The sequence below is a fragment of the Haliaeetus albicilla genome, unplaced genomic scaffold, assembly GCF_947461875.1.
Source record: "Haliaeetus albicilla unplaced genomic scaffold, bHalAlb1.1 scaffold_168, whole genome shotgun sequence".
Classification (NCBI taxonomy): domain Eukaryota; kingdom Metazoa; phylum Chordata; class Aves; order Accipitriformes; family Accipitridae; genus Haliaeetus; species Haliaeetus albicilla.
Window position 1 is genome coordinate 1 of NW_027212559.1, and position 10446 is coordinate 10446.

The following is a 10446-nucleotide window of genomic DNA, read 5'->3' on the forward strand; positions in this document are numbered from 1 at the left end:
GGCCCCTTTTCCCCCCCCCCAACTTGGAGGGCCCCGTCGCCGCCGCCCTCCGCGCCCGCCTCGCCTCCGCCCCCTGGGCCCGCCCCGGCCTCGGCCTCCCCTTGGTGAGCACCCCAAAAACGCACACGACCCCCCCGGCACCCCAAAACCCTCTCCCCCCCCCCCGCCCCGGCACCCTCAAGCCCACCCTGGTTGCCCCCCCCCTCAGGGCACCCCTGGGCCCACCCCTGGCACCCCCCAAACCCCCCTTGCCCCCCCCCAGGCACCCCAGCACCCCTATTGCCCCCCCGACACCCCCAAGCCCCCCCCAGACACCCCATGTGTGTCCCCCCAGGCAGCCCATACCCCCCCCAGACCCCCAACCCCCCCCCCAGACACCCCCAGCTCCCCTATTGCCCCCCCCAGACACCCCGTGTGTCCCCCCCAGGCACTCCCTGCCCCCCCCCAGATACCCCCAAACCCCCATTGCCCCCCCCAGCACCACTATTACCCCCCCAAACCCCCCATGCTCCCCCAAACCCCCCCCAGACACCCCCACATTTCCCCCCCAACACCACAACCCCCCCCCCAGCATGTCCCTGCCCCCCCCCATCCTCACGGGGGGGGGGCGGGCCCTTTAATGGGGTGCCCCCTCCCCGCAGATCGAGGACGCAGAGGCGACGCCGGACCCCGACCCCGAGGGGGGGGCACCCGATGGCACCTGGGACGGCTTCAGGGGTGAGGGGGGGGGCACGGGGGGGGGGGCAACCCTAAAACCCCCCCCAGGGCCCCCCCAACCTTGGGGGAGCTCCTCCCCCCCCCCACTGACCCCCCCCTTTTCTTTCCCCACAGCCCCTGTGACCCCCCCTGAGCCCCCCCGAGCCCCCCCCCTCCTCACGCTGTCGTCCACATGGGGGCTGAGACCCTCACCCTGCACGCGGGTAAGTTGGGGGGCTGGGACCCCTCCCCCCACTATGGGGCTGGGACTCTTTTATGGGGCTGGGACCCCCCCACTATGGGGCTGGGACTGTTCTATGGGGCTGGGACCCCCCCCATGGGGCTGGGACCCCTCCCCCCACTATGGGGCTGGGACTCTTCTATGGGGCTGGGACCCCCCCACTATGGGGCTGGGACTGTTCTATGGGGCTGGGACCCCCCCCCATGGGGCTGGGACCCCTCCCCCCACTATGGGGCTGGGACTCTTCTATGGGGCTGGGACCCCCCCACTATGGGGCTGGGATCCCCTGATGCAGGGCTGGGACCCCCTGCTATGGGGCTGGGACCGCCTGCTATGGGGCTGGGACCCCCCCCACTATGAGGCTGAGACTCTGCTATGGGGCTGGGATTCCTTGCTATGGGTCTAGAACTCTGCTATGGGGCTGAGCCCCCCCTGCTATGGGGCTGGGGCACCCCTGGGGATGTCATGACCCTGCTATGGGGTGGGGGTGGGGGGGTCCAACTCCTCGCTATGGGGGCTGGGGGGGGTCCCAGGTCTCTGCTATGGGGCTGGGGGTGTCTCAGGTCCCTGCTATGGGGCTGGGGGTGTCCAGCTCCTTCACTATGGGGCTGGGGGGGTCCCAGCTCCTCACTGGGGGGCTGGGGGTGGTCCCAGGTCCCTGCTCTGTTGTATTGGGGGGCTCGGGGCGGGGGGATGACTTGGTTGGGGGCCCCCCCCCCGCTATGGGGCGAGGTTTGGGGGTCCCCCCCTGACCACCTTCCCCCCACCCGCAGGCTCAGGCCCCCCGCAAGCCTCTGGGGGGGCGCGAGAGCCGGGCCCCCCCCGACCGCGAGGAGGACAAGTACCGCCGGCGCCCCCCCCTCGCCTGGCTGCCCCCCGCCCTCAGGTGGGGCTGGGGAGGGGCACTTGGGGGGGGCTGGGGACAAATTAGGGGGTTGGGGGGCAGATTGAGGGGGGGCTGGTGAGATGGGGGGGCTCCTGGGGGGGGTGGGGAGGGCACTTGGGGGGGTCATGAGGGTGTGGGGGGGGCACTTTAGGGGTTTGGGGGGGCTCCTGGGGGTCTGGGGGGGGCTTTTGGGGGGCTGGGGGGGTCATGGGGGGGCATTTGGGGGGCTGGGCGGGGTCATGGAGGGCTTGAGGGGGGCACTTGGGGGGCTGGGGGGGTCATGGGGGGGCAACTTGGGGGGCTGGGGGGTAGATGGGAGCCTTGGGGGGGGGGCAAATGGTTCCGGGGGGGGCAGTTGGGGTGTTGGGGGGGCAATTCTGGGGGCTGGGGGCAAAGGGGGGGCGCACTCACCCTCTGCCCCCCCCCCCCCCCCCCCCCAGGTGTCGGGCGCGGGGCCCCCCCCCGCCCCCCCCTGCTGGTGCTGGCGCTGGGGGGGCCGTGGCCTTCGCTGCCCTCCTCCTCCTCCTGGGGAGCCTGGGCCGGGGGGGGGGCGACGGGGGGAGGGGGCGACCCCGCCCTGGAGCCGCTGCACAACCCCCACCTCCGCGTGGGGCACTGACCGCCCCCCCAAATACCCCCTCCCCAAAAATACCCCCCCCAAATGCCCCCCTCTCCAAAAAAATACCCCCCCAAAATTACCCCCCCCCCCTCCCCGGGGGAATGGTAGTGCCCTGGGTGGTGGGAGGCCCCTCCCACTCGGGGCGGGGCCCCTGGGGTGGGTGGGGTTTCTAGGAGGGGGTGGGGTCTCCGGGGGAGGGGCTGCTCCTTTCCCCGCCCCCCCGGGGTAATAAATGTGTCCCCCCCCGGGGGTGGAAGTGTGAGGGGTTTGGTGTGGTTACTGGGGGGGGTCCCAGTACCTCCCAGTGCCCCCCAGTTCCTCCCAGTGCCCCCCCCATACCTCCCCAGTACCTCCCAGTGCCCCCCAGTTCCTCCCAGTGCCCCCCCCATACCTCCCCCAGTACCTCCCAGTGCCCCCCAGTTCCTTCCAGTGCCCCCCCGTGCTTCCCAGTACCCTCTCAGTACCCCGCAGCGCTTCCAAGTACCCTCGCAGTGCTCCCAGTACCCCCAGCACTCCCAGTACCCCCAGCGCTTCCCAGTATCCTCCCAGTATGCTTCCAGTACCTGCCAGTGCCCCTCCTCACCTCCCAGTGCCCTCCCCAGTGCTTTCCAGTGCTCCCCAGCACCTCCCAGTGCCCCCCTGTACCTCCCAGTACCTCCCAGTGCCCCTCATACTTCCCAGTGCTCCCAGTACCCCCCAAAACGTTTCCCAGTACCCTCCCAGTGCCTCCCCTCACCTCCCACTGCCCCCCTCAGGCCTTCACAGTGCCCCTCCCGGTACCTCCCAGTACCCCCCAGTTCCTTCCAGTGTGCCCACACACCTCCCAGTGCCCCCAGTTCTTCCCAGTGCCCTGCCAGTGCTCCCCAGTAGCCCCTAGTGCTTCCCAGTACCTTTCCAGTACTTGTCAGTGCCCCAGCGCTTCCCAGTACCCCCCTAGCACTTCCCAGTACCTGCCAGTGCTCCCACTATGCTCCAGTGCCTCCCAGTACCCTCCCAGTACCCTTCCAGTACCTGTCAGTGCCCCATCTCACCTCCCAGTGCCTCCCAGTGCCCCCCAGTTCCTTCCAGTGCCACCTCCGCGCCTCCCAGTAACCCCCCCAGCGCTTCCCAATACTCTCCCAGTATTCCCCCAGTTCCTCCAGTGCCCCCCCCAACCACTCCGCACTCGGCTGAGCACCGACAAACTCATTGTTTGGCCCCGCCCCCTCCAATGCGGGGGCGGGGCCGATGCTCGGTGCTGACGTGGAGGGGGCGGGGCTCTGGGAGGGGGCGGGGCCTCCCCTAGAAGGGGTGTTCCCCCATGAAGAGGTGGAGGCGGAGCAAAGCCAGGGCGTGGCCGGGAGGGGGCGGAGCTTCAGGGTCGAGGGTGGGCGTGGCCGTAGGGGTCAGAGGAGGGGCTTGGGGGGGGCCCGGAGGGAGGAGCTCCACCTCCAGCAACCAATTGGAGGGGCCCGGCCAGGGGGCGGGTCAACTCCAGTAGAGCGCTCTGATTGGATAGGTCCTGGGGAGGAGGGGGCGGGGTCAGAGGGGGCAGGACCGCCCCCTCCCCGCCCCACAGCGCCCCAGCTGCCCCCAGGTGAGCCCCAGCCCCCCAAACCGCCCCAGAGCCCCCCCAAATTCCCCCTTAACCCCCCCAAATGCCCCCCAAATTCCCCCTGAACCCCCTAAGTGCCCCCCCAGCCCCCCCAAATTCCCCCTTAAGCCCCTCCAAGTGCCCCCTGCCCCCCCAAACTACCCAGAGCCCCCCCAAATTCCCCCCTTAAAACCCCCCAAGTGCCCCTCAGCCCCCCCAAACTGACCCAAATGCCCCCCAAATTCCTCCTTAACCCTCCAAGTGCCCCCCCAGCCCCCAAATTCCCCCTTAAACCCCCCAAATTCCCTCTTAAACCCCCCCAAATGCCCCCCCAAATTCCCCCTTAACCCCTCCCAAATGCCCCCCCGGCCCCCCCAAACTTCCCCACAGCCCCCCCAAATTCTCCTCTTAACCCCCCCAAATGCCCCCCAAATTCCCCCTTAACCCCTCCCAAATGCCCCCCGGCCCCCCCCAAACTTCCCCACAGACCCCCAAATTCCCCGTTAAACCCCCCCAAATTCCCTTCCCCCCCCCCCGCAGCCCCCCCAAATCCCCCCCCCCCCTCCAGCCCCCCAAGTACCCGCAAGCGGAAGGCACCGGGGGGGCCCCCCCGTAGGCGCAGGCGTCGGGGGGTGCCGGGGGGTCGCCGCAGCTGGAAGAGGCCGGCTGGGACGTCGGTGACGTTGGGGACGGCCAAGAAGCGGTGGAAGGAGCCACCGTGGGCGGGGGGCGCAGGCCGGGACCCCCACGGGGCAGATGCACGTCCTGGGTGGGGGGGGCAAAAAGGTGAGGACCCCCCCCCCAACCACACAGATACCCCCCCGGGTGGCTCCCCCACCCCAAATCCCTGGTGACCCCAAAATATTGGGGTGCCCAAGGTGGGAGGTGGGGTGTAGGGGGAGACCCCCCCCAAAAATATTGGGGGTCCCTCCCCGGGGGGGGGGGTCCGTACCTGGGGGTGTGGGGGTGGGGGGGTTGTAGGGGGCGCGGCAGAGTTCCCGGGAGACGCAGCGGTGCCCCCCGAAGGTGTTGACGCAGCTCTCGGCCCCCGAGCACCCGTGGGGTGCCCTCAGTGCATTCGTCGTGGTCTGGGGGGGGGAGTTGGGGGGGGGGGACCCGGGTATCCAGGCCCCATAGCCCTCCCCCCAACCTGAGCCCCCCAACTGCCCCATAGTCCCCCCCAACTGCCCCATAGCTCCCCAGTTGCCCCCCAACTGCCCCATAACCCCCAATTACCCCCATAGCCCCCAACTGCCCCATAGCCCCCATCCCCCCCACTGCCCCCAACTGCCCCATAGCCCCCCCAGTTACCCCGTAGCCCCCCCAATTGCCCCCCAACTGCCCCATAGCCCCCTCCATTACCCCGCACACCCCTCCAAATACCCCTCACCCCCCCCACTGCCCCATAGCCCCCTCCATTACCCCCCAGCCCCCCAAATACCCCATAGCTTCCCCCTCTAATACCCCCTACCCCCCCCAAATACCCCATAACCCCCCCCCGCAGCCCCCCCATGGGGCAGCTGTGGGGCAGGGCCGTACCCTGGCAGTGGAGGCCGTGTGCCCCATAGCCGGGGGGGCAGAGGCAGGTGAAGCCCCCCGGGCTGTTCTGGCAGCGGTGCTGGCACAGGCCGGCCCCCCCCACGCACTCATCCACATCTGCCCCACGGCGCGACCCACGGCGAGGGGGGAGGTGGGGTCGGACCCACGGCCAGGGGAGGTAACAGACCCACCGTCGGCCCCACGGGGATGTCAGCCCCCCCCGTGGACCCCCACACTGCCCCATAGCCAGCCCCACGGCTGCCCCATGGCACAGCCCCTCCCCCATCAGGGAGCAGCCGATGGCTGTGGCGGGGCTACACACAGGGGAAGGGTTAGGGGCGGGGTCAGACGGGGGCGGGCTCATCAGGGTGAAGCCGGGGCTGGGGGGACTGAGGGGGTGGGGCCAAGGAGAAAGGGTGGAGCTAGAGAGTGGGCATGGCCAGGGCTGGGGCCACATTGTGGGTGGGGCAATAGATCCTGGGGGAGGGGCCTTAGGGTTGGTGGGCGGGACAGGGGCCACGTGGGGGGTGACAAGGGCCATGTGGGGTGGGGCCAGAAGCGAGGGGCGTGGCTATCGCTATGGGGCGGGTTCAAAAGTAGGGGCGGGGCCTAGCGGGGCATGAGCAGCTTATTGGGGTGAAGCGGGGGGGCGTGGCTATGGGGATCGGGGTGGTGGCCATGGATTGGGGCGTGGCCACGGGCGTGGCCAATGATCGGGGGCGTGGCCTGCCGTGACAGCTCATCAGGCCGGAGGGTGAAGCTGCGGGGGGGGGGGGGGGGGGGGGGGGGGGCGGCCCAGGTATGGGGCTGTGGGTTGGGCCAGGGGCGTGGCCAGAGAGCCGTGGGCGTGGCCTACCCTCGCAGGACCTTTCGTCGGGCTGGAGGGCGAAGCCGGGGCGGCAGCCGCAGCGGAAGGAGCCGAAGGTGTTGAGGCAGCGCTGGGCGCAGCGGGCGCCCATGGAGCACTCGTCCACGTCTGGGGGGGGCACCCAGGCATGGGGGGGGTCACAACCCCCCACCCCACCCATACACCCCCTGGGACCTCGTAACCTCCCCCACCTCCCCCAGGGACCCAGGAATCTGGGGACACCCCCCCCCCCCCCCACCCAAGGGTCCCAGGTGTCCTGGGGGGGTGACACGACCCAGGATTTGGGGCGGGGGTGGGTGCCCATGGGGAGGGGTGGGTGCCCTGGGGCGGGGGGGAGGGTGTCCGTGTGGGGGAGTTGGTGCCCATGAGGGGGGTTGGGTGCCCCTGGGGGTGGGTGGGTGCCCCTGGAGGGAGGTGGGTGCCCTTGGGGGGGGTGGCCCATGAGGGGGGTTGGGTGCCCCTGGGGGGGGGTGGGTGCCCCTGGGGGGGTGTCGGGTGCTGACCGAGGCAGGATCGCCCGTCGGGGCCCCAGGCGGAACCCGGGGTGGCAGCGGCAGGCGAAGGCCCCCGGGGAGTTGGCGCAGCCCGTTGCTGGCACCACCGGAACCGGCACTCGTCCTCGTCTGCCCACGGCGGCACCCTCAGCTGCCCCACGGTGCCCCAGAACCCCCCCGTTGCCCCCCACAACCACCTCCCACACCCCCGACCACCACCACCCGGCACCCCACGGCGACCTCGCAAACCCCACAGCACCCCTCGACCCCCCTGCCAACCCCATAACCACCTCCCCATAGCACCCCTTAAGCCCCCAGAGCCCCCCTCCAGCACCCCACAATCACCACCCACACCCCAGAGCACCCCGCAACCCCCCCCAGCACCCTCAGCTGCCCCACAGCGCCCCAGGGTGACCTGTAAACCACCCCCCTGCACCCCATAACCACCTCCCACACCCCAGAGCACCCCGCAACCCCCCAGAGCACCCCAGCAACCCCCATGACCTCCCAAACCCCACCCAGCACCCCCTAAAACCCCCATAACACCCCCCAGCGCCCCTTAACCCCCCATAGCACCCCCCAGCACCCCATAGCACCCTTCAACCCCCCCAGCACCCCTTAAACCCCTCCCATAGCACCTCCAGCACCCCTTTAACCCCCCCAGCACCCATCAACCCCCCCCAGCCCCCCCCAGCACCCCTTAACCCCCCAGCCCCCCCCCCACTGACCGACACACTCGGTGCGCAGGTGCCGGTACCCGGGGGGGCAGCGACACTCGTACCCCCCCGGCAGGTTGATGCAGTCCTGGCTGGGCCGGCACGGGGGGGGGCCCAGGCACTCGTCCACGTCTGGGGGGGGCACCAGTCAATGCCCCCCCCCCCCCAAGGGACCCCCCAAATCCCCCCCAGGCCCCCCCCGAGCCCCGCCGTAAGCCCCGCCCCAGCCTTTTAGCCCCACCCCACCCTCCCTAAGGCCTCAGCCCCGCCCACAACCCCACTGACCCCGCCCCCAGCCCTTAACTCCGCCCCTACCCCCACTCTGCCCCACCCACGTGGCAGCCGCCAGCCCACCATCATAGTCCCGCCCCCGAGCCCTTGGCCCCGCCCAATCTTAGCTCTTAGCCCCGCCCTGAGCTCTAGCCCCGCCCCAAGCCCATAGCACAGCCCCTTAGCCCCGCCCCAAATCATAGCCCCGCCCCGAACTCATCTAACCCTGCTGCAAGCCTGTAGCCCCGCCCCCGAGCCCGTAGCCCCCGCCCCCGAGCCCGTAGCCCCGCCCCTACCCCCTCAGCCCCGCCCCCCCGGACCTCGGCACTGTCCGTCGGGGGCGGGGCCGTAGCCGGGCGGGCAGTGTCCGCCGGGGGGCGGGGCGGGGGGCGGGGCGGGGGGCGGTGGCGGCCGCGGGGGCGGGGCGGGGGGCGGGCGCCGGGGGCGGGGCTGAGGAGGGCGGCGGAGCGCGGCAGGCAGAGGTACCCCCCGAAGTGGTTCAGGCACTTCATGGCCCCGCGGCACGGGGGGGGGCCCCCCCGCGCACTCGTCCACGTCTGGGGGGGGACACGCGGCGTGGGGGGACAGCACCCCCCCCACACCCACACACCGGGGGGGGCGGGCGGGCCCGACAACCCCCGACCCCCCCAAACACCCCAACATCCACCCCCCCCCCCCCGGGACCGAGGTGTCCAGGAACCCCCCCCCACCCAAAAACAGGGGACCCAGGTGTCCAGGAGCCCCATCCAACCCCCCCCCAGGGGACCCAGCTGTCCGGGACCCTCCCCCTTAAAAAAAAGGGGACCCAGGCACCTCCCCACACCCCAAAAAAAGGGCACCCAGGCGTCCAGTACCCCCCCCCAAAAAAAAGGGGACCCAGGCATCCAGGACACCCCCCCCCCCAAAAAAAGGGACCCAGGCATCTCACCCCCCCCAAAAAAGGGGTCCCAGGCGTTCAGAACACACCCCCCCCAAAAAAAGGCTACCCAGGCGTCCAGTACCCCCCCCCCAAAAAAAAGGGGACCCAGGTGTCCAGGAACCCCGCCCCCCCCCAAAAAAAAGGGACCCAGGCATCCGGGACACCCCCCCTAAAAAGGGACCCAGGCATCTCACCCCCCCCCCAAAAAAGGGGTCCCAGGCGTTCAGAACACCCCCCCCCCCCAAAAAAAGGGGACCCAGCTGTCCAGGAACCCCCCCCAACCCCCCCAACATCCAACACCCCCCCCAGGGGACCCAGGCATCCGGGACACCCTCCCCCCCCCAAAAAGGGACCGGGCATCTCACCCCCCACCCCCCCAAAAAAAAGGGTCCCCAGGCGTCCAGGACCCCCCCAACCCCCCCAAAGTCCAACCCCCCCCCTCAGGGGACCCAAGAATCCGGGACACACCCCCCCCCCAAAAAAAAGGGGACCGAGGTGTCCAGGACCCCCCCCCCCAAATAAGCCGCCCCCCCCCACCTTTGCAGTGCTCTGTTTCGGGGTCCCACTCGTAACCGTCAGTGCACTCCTGGGGGGGGGGGGGAATAGCGGGGGGGGGTCACCCAGGTGACACCCCCCCCCAAAAAAAGCCACCCAGGCATCAGGGACCACCCCCCCCCCCCCCCCAAAAAAAAGGACCCAGGCATCCGGACCCCCCCCCAAAAGGAACCCAGGCGTGTGTCCCCCCCAAAAAGAAAGCCCCCCAGGCAACCGCGCCCCCCCCCCCCAAAAAAGCCCCCCCCCAGCACCGTGTAATCCTCGGGCTCCTCCAGATCCTGGGGGGCGCGGCGATGAGGAAGAGGAAGAGGAAGAGGAAGGCGAGGGGTCCCCATCGTCCTGGGGGGGGGGAGTAGGAAGAGGTGGGGGGGGCACCCAGATGCCTGTGCCCCCCCCCCGAGGCTTTAGCCCCCCCCCAGGGACACCCCCCCTCCCCAAACCCCCCGAAGGGGGGGGTTTGGGGAGGGGGGGTGTCCCTGGGGGGGGTGGTCTTACTGGGGGGGGGGTGTCCTTGCTGGGGGGGGCACCCAGGCGTCCGGGGGGGGGGAGTTTGAAGCCAACGTGGAAGTAACTGGGGGGGGGGGGCCCGGAACGCCCAAAAAGTCCCAGGGATGGGTTGGGGGGGGCTCAGAGGGGGTCTGAAATGGGACCCGAGCAGCCCAGCAGCCCCCCCCCCCAAAAAAACCCCAAATATTTACTTATAACCGCCCCCCCCCCCCCAAAAAAACTCACCAACGCCGGCGGACCCCGGAGTCCCGCAGGGCACCGCCCCCCAGCCACGCCCATAACCACGCCCCCTAGCCACGCCCAAACCCCACCCACTCCCCCCCCCCATGGACCCAAGCGTCCGGGACGTCCCCCCCCCCCCAAAACCACCCCTCCCAAAAGAGACCCCCCCACTTATCGCCCCAAGTTTTTTGGGGGACCCCCCCACCCCAGCCGACCCCCCCCAGGATTTCTGGGAGCCCCCCGAGGATTTTTGGGGATCCCCCCAGGATTTTTGGGGATACTCCCCCCCGGATTTTTGGGACCCCACCCAAGGATTTTTGGGGACCCCCCAGGATTTCTGG

General features: G+C 70.5%; 2 protein-coding genes and 1 long non-coding RNA gene across 3 annotated transcripts; 1 reads left to right on the plus strand and 2 right to left on the minus strand.

Annotated features, from left to right (window-relative positions):
- Positions 1–5: 5 nt before the first annotated feature.
- Positions 6–2567, plus strand: ZFPL1 (zinc finger protein like 1; the record flags this gene model as incomplete). Its single annotated transcript, XM_069778075.1, is given in 7 exon segments — positions 6–104; positions 642–717; positions 832–852; positions 855–921; positions 1713–1823; positions 2264–2378; positions 2380–2567. Coding segments are annotated over 7 exon segments (552 nt in total), but the record flags the coding sequence as incomplete, so codon positions are not given.
- Positions 2568–3617: 1050 nt separating this feature from the next.
- LOC138684450 (uncharacterized) lies at positions 3618–4788 on the minus strand. Its single transcript, XR_011323709.1, has 2 exons — positions 4596–4788; positions 3618–3943 (listed from the first exon to the last, which is right to left on the minus strand). It is a non-coding gene; the product is annotated as an uncharacterized lncRNA (long non-coding RNA).
- Positions 4789–4954: 166 nt separating this feature from the next.
- LOC138684444 (EGF-containing fibulin-like extracellular matrix protein 2) lies at positions 4955–10185 on the minus strand (the record flags this gene model as incomplete). The annotated part of the gene is made up of 9 exons (XM_069778071.1): positions 10109–10185; positions 9628–9715; positions 9359–9407; positions 8223–8459; positions 7645–7764; positions 6926–7045; positions 6411–6530; positions 5555–5671; positions 4955–5103 (listed from the first exon to the last, which is right to left on the minus strand). Coding segments are annotated over exons 2-9 (996 nt in total), but the record flags the coding sequence as incomplete, so codon positions are not given.
- Between the last annotated feature and the right edge of the window lie 261 nt (positions 10186–10446).